This window comes from Colletotrichum abscissum (assembly GCF_030869225.1).
Source record: "Colletotrichum abscissum strain IMI 504890 chromosome Unknown Scaffold_27.1, whole genome shotgun sequence".
NCBI classification, from domain to species: Eukaryota; Fungi; Ascomycota; class Sordariomycetes; order Glomerellales; family Glomerellaceae; genus Colletotrichum; species Colletotrichum abscissum.
In genome coordinates, this window is record NW_026850176.1 from 137,052 (window position 1) to 159,358 (window position 22,307).

The following is a 22,307-nucleotide window of genomic DNA, read 5'->3' on the forward strand; positions in this document are numbered from 1 at the left end:
GTTCAAGTCAGAGTACTTGAGGAACTATTGACAGCATCTTGCTAACAAGTTGAGGCTACTGCAGAGCTTGCAAGTGGTTGGCGATTTGAGGCGGTACTGCCCGGCGCAAAGCTCCTCATAATCACGGTAGGTTCAAATGCCCACATCAATACCCACCATCACATCTCGATCGGGAGCTTGAAACAATGTTCGACGTGATGCTACGTCTAGATCAAGGTTCATCTCCGCTTTTTCGATCTGCGAGAGGCATTCCGGAAGACGGAGGTTGCACAGGCGAGTCACGACCTTACCCCTTCCCAGTACGACTGGTGCAGTCAGTTGATGTTTCAAATCGGGCTTGCGGTAACATTGTCGCTGTCTTATCATTGATTGGCCGTTCATCCGTCGTCGATATGGATCCATCTGTAAGCTGATGAGTATCTAGCCTCTCTTTTTTGTTTTTGGGGCACTTGAGCTGCCACTCGCCAGAGCTCAAGGGATGCAGAGATCTGCCAATGGAGAAAGAATAGAGGTTCCTCAAATCATAGGGTTACCCAGATACGCTTTTTGAAAAGGGCATGTGCCTCGATTGTTAACATTCACTAGCTCGCAACCTTTTCCAAGGTTATGATCGCTTCTCTCTAGATGGGTGTGTAGCCTTTGCACTGGATCGAACCACTGCCCGCCCAAGGGCTGGTGCCATCTTGAAAGGATTGCCATTTGGTCTCGGAAACATTCTGCCATCCAGTCTTAGTGCTATTTAAATGTCAGGCTCAGTTATCGACAAGCATCAAATAGCTCAAGAATGCGCCAAACGGTGAGGTAGGTATTGCTAAGCCATACTAGAATTTGGTTTAGCCACGAATGAGAACAGGTGATCATCGGGAGGGTCGAGCCGGGGGAACATGTTTCATTTGCGCACCATAACCTGTAGGCTTGGCCCACTCAGCCCATCAAATCGACGACAAGGCGGACAGACCACTCGGCATCAGACAACCCGGCGGTTGACTATCCGGGGATAGGTGACGCGTCGGTAAGCCATCCGGAGGCGGCTGAATGGCAAAGTTGCTCCGCCAAAGTTCTGATGGAAAGTAACAATGCAGTCCGGCGACTTTAATCGTCGGGGGTTTCCCGGGACCGGCTGGACTATTGCGGAGGTGGAGTATTATCGCGTTCCGCACGGTAGTACACGGCACGGTCCGATTTCAAATGTTATAAATGGCGTACGCCGATGATAGTAGATCTTGTTGGTGAGTTGAGGACTTCGTCTGCGATACTGAGGACATTCTGATGCTTCCATAAGATACATTACCTATGTCTTGTATGAAATGATTGGGGAAGTGGACATAGGTGTGCAAGTAGCACATGCGGCAAAGGTACCTGGCTCATCAATCATGTCACACAATATTGACCTCACCATGACATAATATCACTCAACAAGCACAAGCTGCATCAAGCAAAAAGGTTGGTCAACAGAAACAAGAATATTTCCCCAGGTGAATCGCGTCACCGTAGAGTCCAGGTATGCCGAGAAGAATCGCCGTGGCCCTGACATTTCCAGATTGACCGCACCAAGGAAGGTCTGTACGATACACGGGCGAGAGCCAAACCTGGAATCATGGAGCGCTCGAATTCGCGGTTTTCCTTCCAATCTCTGTCCAATGTCCTTTGATACCTGCCATTTCTCCAGTGGTTAAACGGATCCCAAACCACTCCTCCAGCGCCTTGACCCTGTCGCTCTCGTCTTGACAGTCTTTAACCACACGAGTCTTCCCTCCCATGTTCTCCTTCAGAATAGAGCCCACCAACATCCTCTTGCCGACAATCTCTCCATCATCTTTAGCCCCATCGTTGAGAGTTTCCCTCTTTCTGAGAAACTTAACAACTAATGGGCAAAATCTCTGGAAAGAGTGAGGTGACGTGCTTGTGTACCAGTTCATGACTTTGAAGTCCGGTTCCAAGAATTCCTGCTCGGAGAAGGCGTAAAAGGAGTTCCACTCCTTTGCTGGTCCGTTTCGGTACTGGTAAATCCAGAGCTTTGAAGCTTCTGTTCGAAAAACTTGATTCGGAATGTGGCCACGCACTAAGCGGACCTCTTGGGTACCAAGATTTCGTAATACTTGATCATGCTTCAAGGGGAGTGGCTTGGTGGCGCCGTCACCTCCAAATGCTACATCAATCATGTACTGGGTTTTGTCTGGGAGGCCTACAAGGCTGACCATGTGTGTACTGACGAATATGAGCTGATAACCTAGGAATTGGAAGATCTAGCAGACGCAGTACAGTTACTTACTAGCCAATGTAGTCACCGCTAGGCACACCATCCTTCCGCAATCGGATTCGAACCCCAGTCATGTATGCCTGGAACCCAAGTGTCCTCAGAACATGGTTCATCAGAATACTGACTTCCATGCAGTAACCACCTCGGCCCCGACCGCCTGTGACTAACTTCTCAAACAGTAGCTGAGGGTCTAGCTCAACCAGCCGCGATTCGGAGTAGTGCAAAGACAGATTCTCATAAGGAATGGTTGAGATGGTGTGTACGTGGAGGGCGGTGAGATAAGCTAGATTACGAACCGGCCTGTTGCATTGCCTGTACTTTGTAGGGAGACAGATGAGCTCTTCGAAGAGAGCTACCTGTTCCTGGTTATAGGCTGATTTTGAGAGTTCCGTCATTATCAAATAGAGTTGCCGCAGAAAGATGAAGGTCGTTGAGATTCAAGTTGTAGCTGTGAGGTTTTATGTCGGTAGGTCACAATACCTGAATTTGTTAAGCATCGGAGCGATCAAGGATCATTGAGTCACACGAACTTTTCGCGAATGATCGTCCCGGTGGAACCCGAAGGTATGCCAACACTAGTCCAAAATTGTTTCAAAACATAATTGGCAAGGTATGAATGACTCGATTCAATCCTCTATCAACTCGAACTCATTGTCAGTTGCTGCTGAGCATAACTAACATTGTTCGTGGAGGATAGAGACAAGGAACCGGTTCCTTAATGAACGAAAAGTTATTATCGCCACTGTGCGGAGACCTGGATTGGCCACAAGCTATCGTCGTCTCAAACTCGCAAGCTAAGAACATCACGTTGCCCCCGTAGTCACTTTGCCAAACCTCTTAGAATAAGCTATGGCCGACCGTTGATGAAATCTATAGTCCGAACTTGCGGTCAAAGCATCATTCGATCTTCATTGTGAATAATCCATATGCGAAAAGTATACACATATATCGATGTTTAATCAAACAATGCAGCATGCTGCAAAGAACCTAAAGTCCGATCGAGCACTGGACCACGGGAACAAAGTAGGGACGTTCTCCTTCTCTCCACCTATCTTCATGCGAAATTTAGCAGCAAAAAAAAGGTAGGACGAAAGTGAAAGATCTTTCACCATTGGCGATAATATGGGCAACGCTACGTCATTAAACGCTAAGTTCCAGCTTACAATGGTGTCAAGTCGGTCTATATCTGTGCTTTAGGAGCTTCTTCAGGTTAACTAAGCTTCAATTGGATCCGTACGTCGTGTCAATAATACCCATCTTTGCGTCATTTCCTAGTTCCAGATCTCATGGTCGCAATATCTGACCCAACCTGAACCAATTACCGAATTTACCGTGTCATCAACTTACGATGAATAAACCATATGACAATTGCCGGACGAAAAAACACTTTGGCCCCAGTATTGATCACCTGGGCACGGGTTGAAAAGTTGGTCTTGGCCAGAAGAAAAGGTGCAGCGTACCTCGTGACGAATGGCACCGGATCGAGTCCAAAATTCCCGAAGCAATCACCTTATATTCATTTTCTCCGTTCAAAAACTCCTTTACTAGAGACGTAGTAGCGGCACTGTCATAGTCGGAGAGATACTGACGCTAATATGTACATTGTAAGATCCAGAAGGTTGCAGCGCACTTTGACACGGAAATTGGCCTGCCTAGATAAAATGGTCTGCCGAATTGGCTGAGCCACCAGAAGAAGCTCTTCGCGTCCGTTCCTCATCAATTTAGAAGACTTCAAGCATTGTATACAGCGATATACTCAGCTTGGAGAGTACCTCCAGAGATTGTGTTCGCAAGAGGCGTGGTGCTCCCGTAGTTGTTGTTCGGGAATGCACCGCCAATTGCGAGATTCAGCAGAATGAAGTGAGGCGAGTGGACCGCCTGGGTCCAAACGTCTGCGGGCAAATCGGTCTCGACGACTTGCCAGAACAGGATGCCATCAACGAACCATCTTACAGCCTCAAGCTCAGCGGTGCGGTCAACTTCGAGGGTGTAGGTGTGGAAGTTGCCCTGGCAGGCACTGTTGGGGCACTCGCGGCTCCCAACGAGACCATCAGTCTCTTTGCAGGGACCTCCGGGGTTGACACCGCAGTGCATGACACCCCAAACGCGGTTGATGCCGTTGACGTTCTCCATGATATCAAATTCCCCAATGGCCGGCCAGTTCCTTACATCAATGTCAGTACATAGCTTGACACCGCGCCCTTACTTTCGTGACTCACCAATAGTTACCGCGGTATGCATTCCCAAGAGTCCAAAATGCTGGCCAATAGCCAATACCATTGCTACCAACCACGGGCAGATTAAGGCTGGCTTGGACACGCATCTTGCCACCAGCTTGAGCCATGAAGTCTCCACGCTGAGACTCGATACGAGCAGATGTCCATGAACCAGATGAAGCTTTAATGGCTGTAATCTGCAGAGCTCCATTTCCGTTGAGGCGAAGATTGTTGACGCTGCTCGTATAGGTCTGGATTTCTCCGGTACCCCAGTTGGCAGGCCCGCCAGGATAGGAAGTGCCGGTGTCGATGATCCAGTTGCCGGTATTGGGCAAACTGTTCGCAGAGCCGACAAAGTCGTCACTCCACGTGAGACTGAAGCCAGGGATTGTTGGAACTGCACCATGAACAGCGGTCAGACCAACGGCGAGAGCCGCAACGACCTTGTTGATCGCCATCGGAATGGATTCGTGATAGTGGTGTCTTAGAAAGAACCCTTAGGAGCTGTGAATCAAAAGAGAGTAACAAGGTGCAATTGGAAATCAAATGAAGCAAAGGAGGTGTAAATGAGCGATCTGGTTGTCCTCGAGAATGCACAATGCCGTTCTGATTCTCGTCTTCATTTTCCAAGAGAGTTTCTCTCGTTATATACTCTCAAGCGTATTTATCCTGCCATCCTTCTAGGTGGTCTGCAGCCACATGTCGATGTTCTGGGCTTCATTTCAGTAGATTGAAATAACTGGGTCGACAAACACCAGAACTGCCTAGCCCTACACGTTTGGTGGTCCGTTACAACACGACGCGGGGAACACTGCCGAGAACCCCACGATACATGCATGGTGTTGTCTCCTTTCTGCCCCGCAAGCATTCACATGTCACTATCGAACGATGGTCAAGTACACGGGAGGGAAACGGCCCTTTTCAACTAGTGACCCCCTCTTGAGATGTTACCGTAGAAGAAGTTGGGGAAACCCGTTGCGTGAATGGTGGGCTAGAGATGGTAGCCAATATCGATTCGTCTAGCCCCTGGGATGCCCAGACCGACAGTTCGTCTGATCGTAACTCCTGACAGGCATAGTAGCATCGGGGTTCCCCTTGACAAGATATTGAGTTGTCTCACCCATCCCTACCTTAGGGATCCGATCGAGCATCAAGGTCCAAAAGAGCACATTTACAAATGAGCTTTGATTTGGGCTACTAAGAAAGCTTGCGAGTCGCTCGCGGCCAGATCGAACGCATCTCAGTTCACCAGTCTTCAGGGAGTCGCATTCCCCCGTTGCTGACGGTCAGTTGCGTCGGGCTAGATAGATGAATCTTTTAGGCTAACGGTATACTCCGTACTTGCTGGCAAAAGGGGAGAAATACATAGAATTATCCTTCCTTGGCGGAGAAAAGATGCCCATGATCCCATGTGGTGTAAAATGCAACCTCACACGTAGGCGGAGTCGTCTTCTCTTCCCACCTGCTCGGCTCGGGGGTGTCGGCAGCGAGAGCGAGGTGGTCAGCACCTCCAGAGGTGGGCAGTAAGCTGCCTGTAAGCAGAAGTTGGGGTAAGCTGTAGGCCAAGGAGTACCATTGACGCACGCTAGCATATGTAAGTGTCAATCTGGTACACAGCACCAGGCACGCGAGACCCGAGACATTTACAGGGCTACAGGATGCCCCAAAATCACCTAATAGCAAGCGGCCGTTTAAGCTTGTTTCCCCGTACCTGTCGATCGGTCGATTGTCGGTTTCTTTCCCCTCATTTCACATGACTAGGGAGTATTCATATTTCTGAAATCCCCCCAGCTGCCCAATTCGGCTCAACAGCCGACCGTCTTCGGTGCTTTGCCGGCATCATTCAGATGTTTTCTCTGCCCATGAATGACCTCCTCGTTATTGCCCCGCTTGAAGCCTGCTCTCGAATCCCTGAGTCAAGCATCCCAAGATCACGCGGGGACGCGGAGACGTGAGCTGCTTTGGGGTTAACGAGGGTGGTGAGCAAGGACCATCCCCGGCCTGAGTTGCGGAGCACCATGCCCGCGGGACCGATTGCAGAGAATTTTGAAGTAATATGGCCGTGAAAAAGAAGGGAGAGAGATTATGAAGACTGTAGTAGGCGTAAGACTTTTCCACAACGGTCCGAATCTCGGTCTTAAAATGCCGCTGTGCCATCACGAGATCCAGGGTAGCTTCGAGTAAGAGATTTAGAGCCGAGACAACCTGCATGACGATAAAAAAATGGAGTTTAGGGAAACATGGGGTAGTATCCGTACTAGTGTTCACATTTGTCGCGCACCAACAGTGATAGACCAGTCAAGTTGAGAAGCCCAGGCTGGATTCTTTCACGTGGAATCGATGAAGATTACTGTCACTGATCAATCTTCGCTCGGTGACATGTCGGTAACAGGCAGAATATTCGAATCTAGAAGCATTCCGACGAGGCAAACATCGTCACCTGTGTCGAAAGCATTTACGCCGTCCGTCCTTCGGCTACCTTGCCACGTTTCAGCAAGCTCCAGCTGGCACTTCCAATTACCCACTCGCAACGCGATGATATTGGAAACTCTCCTCTGGTTGTTAACATAATCTTTTTCCAGGCCGTGCCGCAATGATATATGTCCATCATCTCGCGAGGCCGACCGTGTCAAAGGGCACGCGAACACAATGACGCACCTGAGAAGTTTTACAATACCGCATGCCGTCCCCGGGCCTCACTGACCCCTCACCTTGAATGAAAAATGCACGCAAATTTTCGGCATTGAACCTCGCTTCCACTCAATGAGCATTCCATTATCAGAGGATAGAGTGATAGCTTAAGAACCTACATTCAACTTGGTAAGTGGAGGCGCTTCGGTTCGTCCCGCATCTGACGTGCAGATGTGGCGTAGAGCTGGCACGACATGCTTCCCATGCTCGGTGCGATTTGGGCCGCAGAATTTGATAAACACAAGGAATGTCTTCCAGTCCATTTCAACTGGATAATTTAGGTTTGCTTAACCATAAGCCTCCAGGCCGACTTCAAAATCTGTATTTCTCGCGGAGGCCGTTTCACTGTGGATAATGTGGATTGAGAGATGAGCCTTGATCGTTCACCAACCTACGTTGACAATGGTCGAACGCATGCTATCCTGCGTCTGCACTGCAAGATGAGCGTCCAAAGTCTCTACGGCCTTCCGCTGGCGTAATGCCTCACGCATCAGTCTGAAGCATTGACACGCTGCGTAGGCGGCGAAGTGGTTAAAGTCCGGGTCCGGTGGAAGTACGGCTCAAAAATTGGTTCTAGTCAAGGTGCAAAATCCGTCCCCTGTCTGTGTTGAAGCTCAGTAAGCTAAGGTAATTAATTGAATGACAAACTCCGCAGGATGAAATCGGCGGGACTATTCCGCCGGTTTGAGGACGCTAGACAAATCTTCGGCGCGGCTGGCAATAAAAACTAACTGCGCCATACCTCGGCACAAATCTCAGATACACACAGTTCCATTGAACGGGCTGATTCTGATCCGATGTAATGGGGGTCCTTCGTTTCACCGGTGACTCGATCTTTGTAATCAGTTCTTGATAAGACTAGGCTTGAATGACGCCTGAGGTTAAAGCTCCTATTGTGGGACTGTGGCGGCCATGCGGCGGCGTTTCGTCCGTCAAACCAGCGGAGTTGAGATTTCACTCAATTGAAGAATACGATAAGAGCGTGTTTTGATTCAACATTCAAAAGTCGTCACACTCTCCTTTATTCGTAGAAATCGAACTCAACTAATTTACTGCTTTGCTTCTGCATCTCCAACCGAGTGAAGCAGATTCGAAATTGACTCCACTCAGATTTCTAGAGAGACCAATCTTCGAAACACAGGAACCATGTCAAACTCGGCAATCGCGAAGCCATTGACGTTAGCATGTGGCCTTACTTTGCCCAACCGCCTCACAAAAGCGGCGATGGCCGAGAACATGGCCGACAGCGAAGGCTTACCCTCCCCTGCTTTCCATGCACCTTATGCTGAATGGGCCGATGGTGGTTGGGGATTGGTCTTGACCGGTAGGCAAGCTGGCAGCTCTAGATTGATACTCACAATAAGATACGGCGCATAAACTGACTATTCAACGTGGAAAGGCAACGTGGAAGTCGACCAGAGGTACCTTGGTTCGCCCAAAGACATTGCATATAATGATTCTATTCCGTATGAGCGGCAGCTGGATGCCTGGAAGGCCTGGGCGAAGGTCTGCAACAAGAATGGCACCCCGACCATTGTCCAGGTCAACCATCCTGGCCGCCAATCTCCCCTTGGCGCTGGCAAGCGTGGCTTTTTTGAAAAGGCAATTGCACCCAGTGCGATACCTTTGAACTTTGGGCAAGGTCTTGTGGCGCGTCTTATCAGCTCTTTGGTCTTCGGTACTCCTCGGCAAATGACTGTTGCTGATATCAAAGATGTTGTTCGTCGCTTCGCCCTGACGGCTAAATTGGCGTCGGAAGCCGGTTTCGCCGGGATGGAAATTCATGGCGCCCACGGCTACCTGCTAGCTCAATTCATGTCCGAAAAAAGCAACGAGCGAGCCGACGAATACGGCGGATCACCAGCCGCCCGTGTGAAGATCGTTGTTGAAATCATCCGGGCGATCCGTGAAGTGGTACCGAAGACCTTCTGTGTCGGAATCAAATTCAACTCGGTTGACCACCAGTCTCAACCTGAGCTCGATGCCTGCATCGAACAGCTCAAGTTGATTACTGATGCTGGGGTTGACTTTTTGGAGGTCAGCGGTGGCACATATGAAGACCCCCTGGTAAGTGGCGACTAATCTCATAGTTACCAAGAATGCCTTCCAAGTTAAGATTTCACGCTAACCGAAGTTTTCAAAAAGATGGCTACTGGTGTGGCCGATGAAAAGAAGTCAGACCGTACAAAGGCACGCGAAGCTTTCTTCCTTGAGTTCGCTCGGGCGATCCGCCGTGACTTCCCAGATGTCCCCTTAATGGTGACTGGCGGCTTTCGTAGCCGTCAAGGGATGGAGGCGGCCCTTGCAAACAGAGGCTGCGATCTCATCGGACTAGGCAGGCCTGCAGTGTTGAACCCGGCACTACCAAAGAATACCATTCTTGCAGCTACTGTCAAGGACGAGGACGCTAAGTTGTACGTGCGCAAGATCGAGGCGCCCTGGTTCACCAAGAAGTTTGGACTCAAGGCAATTGGCGAGGGCGCTGCGACGGTAAGTCTCAACCCATATAGATGCAACATTGCTTCTCTTTGCGAATCGACTAACGCTCGTTCACTTAGGCCTGGTACGGGGCTGAAATACGTAAGCTGGGAAAGGCAGAGTAGGACCTGAGAAAGAGGTTGAAGATGTGAAGACTTTTGATACCACTGAAGGCTGAGGGATCGTTGCCGATGCCTTCTTCCACTGCGTCTATCCTTGGTGAGCTACATAATCTGCGAGACGAATGAGACGTAGTCGTATTCTTCATGAACTGCACGATAGAGTCCCATCACACCTTGTGCTATGGTTATCGGCATCTTACCATGGACAACATTTGAAAAATGTACCGACAATTAGGGTTCATCACTCAATGAGTATCGCCTTCCGTCTTCCCATATGAACAGATGATACGGAGTAATTTCTAGTGGATATCCCCTCTGGACCCCAGCCAATTATTATAGGCTGCTACCGCTCTGGTCTATTGACCCCGTGATGTTGGTTCGGCCTACCCCTCATCTCCCAGATTTCCGGTTCTCAGTGGGTTACCGGATTATTATCCTACACTATAGGAACTCCAATTTCGATACCACCTTCCGGAGCCGTATGCGATTCGCTTGGAGGCCAGAGACTTAAGTAAATCTGGGCTTGTTTTGGTCTCGGTAGATGGTTACGCGCCCGGGAAACACAGACATGCAGATTCTGCTTGGCCACGTATATTCGAGCAGAGAATTTGAGTGCGTGTATAAATTAACTGGCCGAGACGTTGAAACGTAAACTCTTCTTTTACAGACTGCTTTCTATGTCAGGCATTCATCATGAAATCTAACGTCTCAACGTTGTGGAGCCTAATGGCTTTGGCGGCTCTTGCCCGCGCGCAATTTGAAGACTTCTTCAACATTACAGAATTTCCAAAGGAGCAAAAAGACAATGTCACAAAATGGTTAAACGATGCACGAACGCTTGCAGGCCCAGATCTGTACCCATATTTTGCACACCGCTGCATTCTCGGCCAAGTCTACCCTGAGCTTTCCTCCGCTACACAGATATCAGGGTTCATTGCCCCTCGCGAGGTCTTTGACCGATTATATTACATTGGACAGAGTGCTGTCTCGGCATGGGCTTACAATACTGGTGATGGCCTCGTTGTCTTCGATGCTCTCAACAATGCTGCTGAGGCCGAAGGCATCCTGATCCCCTCTCTCGAGACACTTGGATTCACTGCCAGCGACATCAAACATCTCGTCATTACCCATGAACATTTTGATCATTATGGCGGGGCTCGATGGCTTCAAGATAACTATTCCTTCGCCACATACGCCTCAGCTGCGGCTTGGGAAACTCTATCGCAGATTCAGGACGGGCCGATCAAGGACAGAACCATCTCAGATGGTGACCGACTGACTATCGGCAACGTTACATTCAGCTTTTTCGTGACGCCAGGGCATACACCAGGCACTGTGTCGAAAATCTTTGAAGTATTTGACAAGGGCACAAACCATGTCGCTGGCTTCTATGGCGGCGTTGGCATTCCGAGCAGTGCGTCAGCCAAGGACCAGCAAATCATGTCTTTGAACCGATTCGCGGACCTGGCAAAGAAGGCGGATGTGGATACACTCATTGCCAACCACCAGAACCAAGACCGAGCGCTCTATCACTTCGATCTCTTGGATCATAGACCAGACGGCACTCAACATCCATTTGTCATCGGCACAGACGCCTTCCATCGATACTTGAAAGTGAACAGCCAGTGTGTGAGGGTCAAGGCTGCTAGAGATGGGCAGTTTCTGCAAGTCTAGCAATGGTCCAACACGGGAATCTCAGTTACAGAATCATAGCCTCGATTTATTCACACACTTATGTTACCCATATTTATGCTATCGATGGTTTCCCCGATAAGTTGTGGGTGCATTCTCCTTAGTGCCCAAAAAGGTCGAGGTGTTTAAGTATGTACGGGAATGTAATGTGAAAGAGCGGAATCCGGATGAGTCTCTTCGCATCTCATGCAGGCAAGTTTCCGCTGATGGACCAGTACACGTTATAATTGAAACCTTGGGCATCATAGAAGGGTCCAAGGTTCACAGTCTTGCCACCCGCCGTCGCCGTAAAGGCCAATCCAGTAGGTCCAGTTCTCTTCACGGTGGCCAAGTTCAACGCTGGGGTAGTAGAAAGTGTTTCGCCTCCATAATTTCCACTCAAAATGACAGGACCGTAGGCGATTGCGGCGATGCTGGGGTTGTCGTTCGCAGGAATGACTTGTAGCTTCATAGGTAGCTTCACAACCACCGTATCGCCCGAGGCCCAGGTGCGGTCGATTGACGCATATGTTCCAGCGGCACTGCTTATGGCTTGGCCATTCACAGTAACTTGAGCTCCAGAAGCCCATGCTGGGATACGGACACGCATAACCCATTTGCCAGCACCAGTGACCTTCAGGGTCGTTGTATCACCGCGGGGGAAATCGGTGGTTTGGGCAACAGTGACGCTGCGCTGAGTCCATGTCAGAACAGAGGGTATGAACAGGTTGACGTAGAGCGCAGAGTTGTCGTAAAAGTAGATGGAGTCCATGAGTTTTGTGTTTGTTTCCAACCCAGTTCCTTGGCAGCACCAGAAGGAGTCATAGTCTGTACTCCAGGTTCCACCGCCCCAGGCCGGACCGACGCCACGACGTCCACCCGGGTTCAAGGGAGTGAAGTATGTGACATGACCATGACCATCAGATGGGTTCTGCTGGCCCAGCAAATGGTTGAGCAAAGCACGCTCATAAAAATCAAAGTAAGTTGTGGCGCTCGGGTTTGTCAACCAAAGCTCTCGTGTGAGCTTGAGCATGTTGTACGTGTTGCAAGCCTCGCAAGTGTCTTGATTCAAGAATGCAGCGATGGCATTGGGGAGCCTAAAGTGCTCTGCCTGGCTGTTCCCACCAATTGCGTACGAATGCGCGCTGACGGTGATGTTCCATGCGTTACGGGCGATGTCCTGGTATCGACTAGTTCCCGTGGCTTTGTACTCGCGTGAGGCACCGATCCATTTTGGAACTTGAGTGTTCGCGTGCAAGCCATTGAGGCTATCCTGGTTTGAAGCAAGAGGATCAAATATGGCGGCATGGTCAAATCGCTGTGCGACAGTGAGCCAACGTTGATCCCCGGTTTGGTGGAAGATGTCGGCCAAGACTTCATTCATTCCTCCAAATTCTGTGGCCATCATGGCTTGCATCTGGGCATACGTAAGCTTTCCCGTACGAGAGTCGACCCACGCTGCCATCGCAAGAAGAACGTCTCGCGCGTTGGTGTCACCGATGTGGCGCCAAACGTCGAGCAAGCCAGCCATGGTCTTGTGAATGGCATAGTAGGGAACGTTGCCGTTGCTGAGAGTGCGGTTTTCAACAGCGGTGATGTCAGACTCGGGAAAGCCAGAAAGGTAGCCGGTAGTAAAGCCAGCTTTGCTGTTGTTGGCTTGACACTTCTTGAGTTCGGCAGCAAAGTAAGTAGCCCTACTCTTGCATTCGGCGTCGCGGAGCTGGGCGTAGCAAAATGCCCATGCATTCAGAAAGTGGCCTTGGACGTGAGTTCTAAATGGGAAATCCGGGGCATCCCATCCGCCGTTGGTCGCCGCGTTGTTGGTTGACAGTCCATGGTTCTTGCGGAAGTTGTACAGCAAGCGCTCAACGTCGACCGCTTTAAGGTACGTCAGAGTGCGGGCCTGGTTGTCGAAGAAGCGTCCACTGCTCAACGTGACCTGGCTCATGTCGAAGGCCCAAGCCGAGACACCCTTCTCTTGGCTGACAGGAGGCACGGCCTGTGCGGTCACGTCCCAGACGGACGATCCCACAACTATCGCTAGGCACGCTAGGCCTCGCAGGCTTTCTGTCGTAAACCACATCATCTCAACGATTTGGGCCAAGGCTCGGCACGAAGGTTTGGTATTGAGAATTCAACGAACGACTCAAGCTCTGAAAGCCGACAACTCTTTGCCGATGTGAGGCAGCACCCAGGTTGCTACGAATGTTTTATAGTTGTCACTAACATCAAATCAGCCCGCCGCCCTAACGCTTCCCCATGGGGAACAACAGCGGCCTTACACGACGCAAACCTCGTGATACTGATACTCCACTATTAACTCGTTCAACGACTGGTGCGCATGGTCGATTGCGGAGGTGAGGTTACACTCATGAACTGATGGTATGTTAATTGTAGGCTTGTGCAGGCTGGCCCCTGGTTCGCCTTCCCCGCACGATAGAGTGGATGCTGGCAACAAGTCGATTGGTGCGGTACTTTCAAGCTTTCCTCGAACTTGAGGATCTGCCAAGAAAGATTCTCCGTCAATTCTCTTCATTGGATGTGACCGTTAGTGGTCAGCCTAGAGGCGGGCCGAAAACGGGGAATGGCGCATTAATGTTCTGTTGTAACCACATCCTACCTTAGGCGCTGGAATCACAAAGTGTAGCGCAGCTCATCTTGAGGGTGCATCGTATAAACTGCTAGCCTAACGGAGATCTGCCCATCCCATCACATTGCTGTGATTCACGGCTAGTCAGTCGAGTCGCGGTGCCGGCACAGCCGATTTAGTGATATGATGGATGCTTCAGGCGGACGATAATTGGGACGCATGATCTTGGTATTCAACACCAAGTCCCATTAGACATTTGCCGTCAAGACTACTCGACTCAGTGCAGTGTGCAATGCAACTTCGTCCTCATAACCCCTGGACTCGATACGAGCCCAATGATATTGATGGTAATGGAACCATTTGTGGCTGAGTTGCTGATCGTTTACTTGACCGCATCATTAAGTGGCACTTTCTGCTAAGGAAAGTACGTTTACACTTCCAAAATTCGTGTCTCGCTACATATTGATGATCAGAGGGTCGTTCCAGGAGCTGCTTGTCTCATTTCCCAAGGCCGACATAGATGACCCCTGTAGCCACCAAAGCAGTGAGGGTGCTCGACAATGTCTTTCACTCTGTGACCTTGCCGGGGATCATATCAAACTCTATTGCCAGGTTGCATGTACAAGATGAGCAGAAAGTGATAGTATCACTGGGTAGGGGTTCTTTCGGACTGACAAGGCGGCTGAATAGAACATGTACCATCGCTGGCATCCATAAGCAAGTGTCCAAGTAAGAGGCGTACGTAGTGCAACGTTCCTTCTAATATTCATTTATAATGAGGACCAAAAAGCGTCCTTAACCAAGCCAATCAATGTTCAGAGAAAGAATTCGTATAACGGTCAGCCTGTGGATAAGTCCTGATGAGTGCGTACCGACTCATCATCCGTAAACACAGCTGGCAAGATCAAGTCCCGATAGACAGGTTGTGCTCGCAACGGCCCCATACATTAGCAATCAGGAAACCCGAGAAAAGACTTGGTCGAGGCAAGGTCGATTCCGACCTTGATATGTCTCCAGGTAAGACATCAATGAAGTGACCGCAATGTAGGACGATAGTCGTCGCCCGCTATCGCAACGCTCCTACGTATTCTTTCTGTCTATTTGGCTACGCTAACTCTTCTTTCTCTTCGTAAAAGAAGTCCGTAGGCTCACAGAACACGACACTTTGGCGAACAGTCTCCACTCCTTGTAGTATTGATGAAACATCTGATCGAGAATGATTTCCAATCTTGAGCCACCTCTCATTCCCCCTTCAGAATCTCAACCCTTGGACAATGTGAGGCTCCCTGCTATGTCGTGATCGACTCCAGGCCCTGAAGCATTGCTATGTCCATCCGATACAAGTCGCGACCTTCATCATCAAGGAAAGTCGATGGTCCTTGGCTAATCATGAGCATCTCCACCTCGTTGTGAAAGACGAGAGCATCGTGAATAGCCCCTTTTCTCTCTGAGACGTAGTCCCCTTGGGCAAAGTGGCCTGTCTGAGGATGGTTGCCGTTGCCTTTGATAACGTATATCTCCGCGCTCTCTTCGTGTCGATGACGGGGAAGAACGCCTCCCTGTTCAGCGCGGATAATGACTGTGTAAGATCCAGTGTTGTGAGTCAACTTAACAAGTTTGATCCATATTTTGGGGGCAAGTGGTAGCCATTCGAGGCTATTGCAGTGAACTGTGTCACCGCTATCATGCTGATTTGTTGCATCCATAGTGGTGGACTTGGTGGTGGCGGTTGGGGCGTGGTTTTTGTGATAGAGATTAGGAAAGATTCGTGTAATTAAGATGATTTGGAACTCTCAGTCAAGGATCATGATACGCAATCACAAGACTTTTTATCCTTTCCTCTTGAAGAAACAAAGCGTTCCGCTACCTAGGTATGAGTCTTAGATATGATTCAAGCCGATCTCTGCAGTGGATCATGGGCCCAGACTATACGCGTATTTCATACCGTAGACACGTCACTAGACCTAGCAGTTTAGATCCGCGATGACTTCGCCATTCTTCGGCCAGCCTGGATAAGTCATAATCTCCAATGGCTTACCGATCCGAGGCGCAAGCAGCGACCTCCAGATGTAGAAAAGCAGCTGCCATTGGCTACTTTTATCTGTGGGCCATGTCGGCAGAAAACAAATTGAACCCACCAAGACTGACAAAGCTGAGTGACAAGCGCACAATACTCACCGGAAGATTACCAATAAATCCGTAATTCCTTGAAATCAACTCAACTATTATGGTGCCTGGTTGGGGGAACAATCTCAAGCTTGTCATCAAACATCGAAATTCGAAATGCGCTTGGGCGTTCGGTATCGGTTTTGGAACTTCGGCTGGATTCTGGGCCTTTTCCCCGTAATTATCCGCTGCGAGATGGACGAAAACATGAGCGCCTTGTTCCGAGAACGAATGTGAGCCGAGTTCGCTGCGTAAAACTCAGCTCTAAGCGGGGAATCAAGCTGTCGGAGCGTGATGTCCAGGCAACGTCTCATAGGTTCTACAATCGGAACTTCCCTCAAGAGACAACCAAAATGTTAATGGCTCAAAAATGTCTGAATTCTATTATCTAGAGCAACGTTTTCACCTTCAAAAACGGGGAAGTTGTGTATTGGCTAGGGGCACCAAGCCCGCAAGCGTTTTAATCGTTGAGCTTCGCAATCTAGACAGCACAAGGCACAGCAAGAGAGAGTCAGAGAAAAGCTTAGAGATCGTGACAAGAAACAACGACTAAGACTGTGGTTTCATAGAAATTTTCGTTTGGCACTATCAATCATCTATCAATTATAATGTATAGGTCACACCAACTGTGCAAGGCGCCACGGTCCCTGGGTCGATCTTCTCAATTTCCGTCTTAAACTTCCAGCCAGTGCAATGGCCTCCATGCAAGATACGCGGTGACAACTTCACCATATCCTCCACCGTTCTCTGCAGCTTCCCAGGGCTTGCATCGAACATGTGATAACCGCCAGAGATGCAATAGACAGTTTGCACCCCGCTAAGACGTTGAGCATCGCGAGTGGTGCTGATTACACCGGCATGGCCACAGCCGGTGAAGACGACGAGTTCCTTGTCTAAAGATGTGTAAACATCAATGATTGGCCATTATCAAAGGTGCAAGAGCGGACTTACCTCTAACGTTACACATAACGTATCTCTCCTCCAAAATTTGTTCATCCTTTATCCATGAACCCCCATTGTCTCCTTCAGACGATGGAACGAATCTCAGACCCCGAGGAATTCCAGTTTCATACGTTGTCTGTCTAGGAATTTCGCCTGAAACCACGAACATGTCATCGAGAATGGAATGTGCATCTCGTGATAGTAGGACTTGAGCACCTGCCTGCTCCACGTCAGAGAACGTAGGGTCTGCTTCGAGAGAAATAGGGCCTTGAGGAGTCTCGATGCCGCGGTATTCAGGACGATCTGAATGCATATCAACAATAAGCTGATCAGAACCAAGGGTATTGCTCCCCTTGACCATGTCGATGGCCCGCAATAAGCCACCTTTTACAGTCGATGCAGTCAGTAGGGGAAAGTAGGCGCAATGTCAAAAGTAAATCACGTACCTGAGTGGTCTCTGTGATAATGGGACAACACAATATGGTCTATGTGGCCAATTCTCGCGTTCATTCTCCTGGCATTTCTGTCCCACACTTCCCCTTCAGGTCCTGCGTCAAAAAGCAAGGTTTTCGTACTTTCACCACACTTCGCAGTCTGCTCAGAGCGTTAGCACTCGCAATCAATCATCACTGGTTTGAGTAATTTTCGAGATAGGGCTTAGTGGGAGACTCACAATCATGAGACTGAGACCATGAGCAGCGCAGCATATGCTGCTCATCTTCATCTCAACCTCTGCACCTCCGCGTGTTTGAGGAAGTTCAATAGGAGAAACAGGAATGCCCAAGGTATGGCTAGGATGTTGGATATCGGGATTCGGGGAAGGTGAAATAGGGTCCAACTCGTCTGTCACGATGACAGCCACTTCCAAGCTGTCAATCTCCCTCAACATCAACGGCGACATTTGATGACTATGTATCGGCAAAGCAATAGTCAGGCAGCAAAGGAAGAGGTTTAGAGTCAAGTTAGGGGTTTGGGGTAGACTAGAAAGAGCGAAAGTAGACGGCGTGCAATGTTGGCCCAAAAGTTTTCAAGGGAAGAGAAGGGACTTTAGATACATATGCATATCAAAGTCTATCCTGGATAGAATCTTCACACCATCTACAACAGAACAAGGCACACTATAACACACAAATACTGGGACTGAGAATAATCTACTTCCAGCAACGCCGTCAGAGCAGGACCAGGAGGAGAAGTGGACCCACGCCACCTTTGTGGAGTAATGTCATCCTCATTCCCTAGCAAAAGCCGCGTCCCCCTTCGTCAGATCCCATAGTTAACATGTATTGTGATGGTAGTGTGGCTCCTGGCGATTGCGTCACGACTCTGATATCGACTGCTCGTTCATTGCCTACAAAGCAATACCGTCATTTGTCAGCTCGTGTTGAGTGACTGTGGACTACCCTGGAAAGAAATGTTGACTATGAGATCTGGAAAGGACCATTTTGCCTCCAGCTTATTAAGTCTGCAATATGATTTTAGATTTTCAGATATGTCAGCTTCGAGAGGAAGCTCCTGCTCTAAATTGACAAGAAGGGAGATGCTCGGTCTAACGCGGACCTCACGATAGCTAGTTCGTCAGGTACCGAATGTGTCACTCAAAACAGCAGGCGGCGGCACACCGGAAGTGGGCTCCGTTTGCGATTCTCCATCCAACCAAGTCAAGCTCCTCGGGACCCATCGATTTGTCCCCGTAGGTCGGCGACTCCTCCTTGCTGTCACTACAACTTCGCCTCAGACTTGACTCATATACATTACTATCAGGTAACCTAATTGGTAAGCAATTGTCATTTCGTTCACCCGCAGTTCCATCACGCGTGCAAGAAGGGCTGGAAATAGTAGCATAACTGTGTGTTGGTATCCCTATCACAGGGATATTGGTCGATTGGTTCGAACCGTGGTTTTGACGAAGTAGGTCAATTGACTATATATTCTGCTGCGTAGGCGTAAAAGGGAGGTTTCCAACCGTAGGTTGGGCAGGCTGCGATAATCGGAAATAGGGCCCTAATTGTCCCCTGCGCAGCCTCGCCGTACGCCGAGGTCGAATTGGACTTCCAATCCGACACTGTGTTATATTGATAAACTAAGTCTTAAGAAATGATAAGTGATTTCCGAAAAGAAAACAACAAAAACAAGGAGGATAGCTTTGTACTGATTACAATTTCCAAAGATAACTAATATTTTACTCAACATATCTTGGGGATATCCTGCTCAAAGAGCATTCGAATTAATACTAAATAAACAGAATACTGTTATAATTATCTTGGATAATCTTTTGAGAATGCTTGAAAGCCTTACGGTAATTGTAGTAATAAATAAATGCATTATTATAAGGTACCCAACTACCTCTGTATTAACTCTACATGCTTTTATGTTACTCCCTTTGTTAATAAAATGTCTTGAGCATAAACCTTTAACTCAATTTAGCTTTTATTTTGTAAAAGCCTTTTACTATTTCCGGGTCGCTGGTTGCCGCTGCTCCTCATAGATATGATAGCATATTAGGTGTAGATCAATGATTCCTCTTCGTATTGACCTATTTCAGTAACACAGTGGATTTCAGTTGACTTTGTAAAAACCATTCTTGCCCTGCGACAGGGTCAACGATGCGTTTCGTCAGTAACTCTGTCATGTTTACTACTAAAACCCTGACAGAATCTGACTTGACTATACCAAGAAACATGCTAACTGCTTCGAATGGGGGTTCCAACTTATTGTGCCATGTTATCTGTCGTTATCATTCTCGCTCCAGTGTGATTGGATTGCAGGAGTCCCAAATGACTTCTAGTCTTACTATATAATTATCAAAGCCAAATAAAGTTTGGTAGATCGATACTATGCAATCACAATTGCACTTCTGGACTGAGCACCCGAATAGTCTCTTGAGAACTTGTTCGCCCTGTGTTTTGAGTCCTCCCACGATGAAAGAGGTTGACCAGCTCAAAGCGCCCAAGACAGCATACTCCACCGCCCCCCCCCCCCCCACTCCCGAACCGAGCCGAGCCGAAGACCCGGCCCGGTGGAAACCATTCCCCGACTATCTCACGGGGCCGGGACGAGATGTGCGGGGCCGGCGCTTCCTCAATTGAAGTCATGGAGTGATCTGATCTACACACAGTCACCAAATCAAAATACTACAAAACCGCATGAACAGGTCGTTACAATTGCATACTTCCGCCGCCTTAGTGTATTGGATTACATACAACTTCAACACCCGCACAACAGACTGAAAGCTATAGTAACACACTGTATGAATCGAACCATACCCCCGAAAACTGAAATGGCAACGGTAACACAGACCATTGATCGAGTGGAAGCGAGGAGAACCTTTGCTGCTCAGTTCGAAAGCAAAGATCTCGTCACATTTGACGCTGGCAAGCACTATGGGGACTGGCGCGATGAGTTCCACCGAAACGGCTGCGTAATCATCAAGGACGTTATCAGTAAGGAGCGTGCCCAATATTACTGCGACAAGCAAATCGAATGGTTGAAGAGATTTGAACTTGGCTTCGACGAGAGTGACCCTACTACATGGACTGCGGATCACCTTCCAGTCAGTTTCAAGGGAGGGTAAGTTGAAGAACCTGCTTTCCTGAAGAAAGAGGACCGGGACTGATATCCCTTACTTCTGTAGTATGTATTCTGCGTACGGTGCTTCTCATGAGCAGATGGCATGGGAGGCTCGTATGGAGCCAAGTGTCATCGATGTCTTCGAGAAGCTTTGGGAAACCAACGAACTCATCACGTCATTTGATGGCATGAACATTTCTCTACCGAACCGTAAGGACATTACGTGGAGTCCTTGGCCGCATTGCGACCAGAATCCTGAGAGGAAAGGGTTAGTTACATCTTGACACAGTCGTCTGAAACTTTACACTAATGCTTCGTAGCATGCAGGCTGTTCAAGGTCTTTTGAACTTCGCGCCCAACGGCCCAGATGATGGTGGCCTGGTTCTGATGCGTGGCTCAGCCAAGCTTTTCGATGAATTCTTCGCCCACAAGCGTGAATCCGCCGACCATGAAGACGCCCCGCCTCCAGAAATAAAGTTCATGGACCTCTTCCTCTTTAGCGAGAAGGATGTTGCATGGTTTGAAAGTAAGGGATGCGAGCTCTTCAAGGTGAATATGGAGCCTGGCGATTTCGTTTTGTGGGATTCGCGGACTATGCACTACGCCCGATTTCCCGAAGGCGATCAAATTAGACACGTGCAGTACATCTGTATGACACCGCGGAAATTTGCGACGGATGAAGCTTTAGCAGCAAAGAAATATTGCTTCGAGAATTGGTTTGGCACGACACACTGGCCGCACTGGTAGGTTTCATAACTCCCATGACCGCCCGCGCATCTGCTGACCAGTATTAGCAATATTCGCCCATCACAGGATCCTCCTAAGAGAAAAGGCGAGGTCTGCCTCAAGCACCGGAAAGAGCCATTTGAGAAGCCTAAGATCACAGATAAGCTGTTGCAATTGGCTGGGATTAAGGACTACTAGTCATCACAAATAGAATCTGAGATTTGGTATTGCGAGATAATTAGACACTCAGTGCAGGCTTCAGTATGCAGCAACAGAGCTCACTATCTCCTATCAAGTTACCTGAGGGCCAAGGGCATGGACAGGTGGAATAGAAATGTACTCCAGCAACCGTATCGTCTTAACCTAAACTTCTACGTTTTGGAGCGACGGGAATCTGGTTGAACTCGTAATGCCAGGAGTACAGTATTCAGAATTCGACACCGATGGCTGTGTGCAAATTACGCAACATAAGTACTTGGTGAGGAGTAAGTTCGTGAAGTACTTCAGACTACCTTACTATTAAGAATTTGAGTCGGACTTCGAGTCGGCACTCTCGATAAGGGCTCCCGATATCAAAGGCGTCGTGTTGGATTTCTAGGCTGGCGCTATAGGTGAAAACGATGCTGGACTTCCCATCGCTTTGAGTTCATTAGTCTGGACGCTATGTGCGGTGGCTTGTGTCCAGAGCGTCCCATGACACGTCCTGCGCAACTCACCTTCAAGCTTGCCGCAGCCTATCTTGCGCTGAGATCTCAGAGGGCTAGAAGTGCATCGAGGCAACGATAACATTCAGTATCTTTGCATGAATCAGGCTGTAATGCTTGAGCGAAGATTTAACAGTTATGAAGAGATGAGTGCCTGGGCTAACATTGAGAACA

General features: G+C 49.0%; 8 protein-coding genes across 8 annotated transcripts; 3 read left to right on the forward strand and 5 right to left on the reverse strand.

The window, feature by feature from the left end:
• Positions 1-1,595: 1,595 nt before the first annotated feature.
• CABS01_10468 (uncharacterized protein) lies at positions 1,596-2,655 on the reverse strand (the record flags this gene model as incomplete). Its single annotated transcript, XM_060543824.1, has 2 exons — positions 1,596-2,208; positions 2,273-2,655. The coding sequence occupies 2 exons, from the start codon at positions 2,653-2,655 to the stop codon at positions 1,596-1,598; spliced, it is 996 nt and encodes a 331-aa protein (XP_060399026.1).
• A 1,336-nt stretch (positions 2,656-3,991) lies between these two features.
• Positions 3,992-4,934, reverse strand: CABS01_10469 (glycosyl hydrolase family 16; the record flags this gene model as incomplete). Its single annotated transcript, XM_060543825.1, has 2 exons — positions 3,992-4,424; positions 4,480-4,934. 2 exons carry the CDS (start codon positions 4,932-4,934, stop codon positions 3,992-3,994), a joined length of 888 nt encoding a protein of 295 aa, XP_060399027.1.
• A 3,379-nt stretch (positions 4,935-8,313) lies between these two features.
• Positions 8,314-9,770, forward strand: CABS01_10470 (NADH:flavin oxidoreductase/NADH oxidase; the record flags this gene model as incomplete). The annotated part of the gene is made up of 4 exons (XM_060543826.1): positions 8,314-8,491; positions 8,567-9,234; positions 9,313-9,657; positions 9,726-9,770. 4 exons carry the CDS (start codon positions 8,314-8,316, stop codon positions 9,768-9,770), a joined length of 1,236 nt encoding a protein of 411 aa, XP_060399028.1.
• Positions 9,771-10,460: 690 nt separating this feature from the next.
• Positions 10,461-11,441, forward strand: CABS01_10471 (uncharacterized protein; the record flags this gene model as incomplete). The annotated part of the gene is made up of 1 exon (XM_060543827.1): positions 10,461-11,441. One exon carries the CDS (start codon positions 10,461-10,463, stop codon positions 11,439-11,441), a length of 981 nt encoding a protein of 326 aa, XP_060399029.1.
• A 202-nt stretch (positions 11,442-11,643) lies between these two features.
• CABS01_10472 (uncharacterized protein) lies at positions 11,644-13,524 on the reverse strand (the record flags this gene model as incomplete). The annotated part of the gene is made up of 1 exon (XM_060543828.1): positions 11,644-13,524. The coding sequence occupies one exon, from the start codon at positions 13,522-13,524 to the stop codon at positions 11,644-11,646; it is 1,881 nt and encodes a 626-aa protein (XP_060399030.1).
• Positions 13,525-15,317: 1,793 nt separating this feature from the next.
• On the reverse strand, positions 15,318-15,734 carry CABS01_10473 (uncharacterized protein; the record flags this gene model as incomplete). The annotated part of the gene is made up of 1 exon (XM_060543829.1): positions 15,318-15,734. One exon carries the CDS (start codon positions 15,732-15,734, stop codon positions 15,318-15,320), a length of 417 nt encoding a protein of 138 aa, XP_060399031.1.
• A 1,063-nt stretch (positions 15,735-16,797) lies between these two features.
• CABS01_10474 (uncharacterized protein) lies at positions 16,798-18,025 on the reverse strand (the record flags this gene model as incomplete). Its single annotated transcript, XM_060543830.1, has 4 exons — positions 16,798-17,087; positions 17,146-17,520; positions 17,583-17,730; positions 17,810-18,025. 4 exons carry the CDS (start codon positions 18,023-18,025, stop codon positions 16,798-16,800), a joined length of 1,029 nt encoding a protein of 342 aa, XP_060399032.1.
• A 2,388-nt stretch (positions 18,026-20,413) lies between these two features.
• CABS01_10475 (uncharacterized protein) lies at positions 20,414-21,627 on the forward strand (the record flags this gene model as incomplete). Its single annotated transcript, XM_060543831.1, has 4 exons — positions 20,414-20,703; positions 20,768-20,971; positions 21,024-21,446; positions 21,498-21,627. The coding sequence occupies 4 exons, from the start codon at positions 20,414-20,416 to the stop codon at positions 21,625-21,627; spliced, it is 1,047 nt and encodes a 348-aa protein (XP_060399033.1).
• Positions 21,628-22,307: the final 680 nt, after the last annotated feature.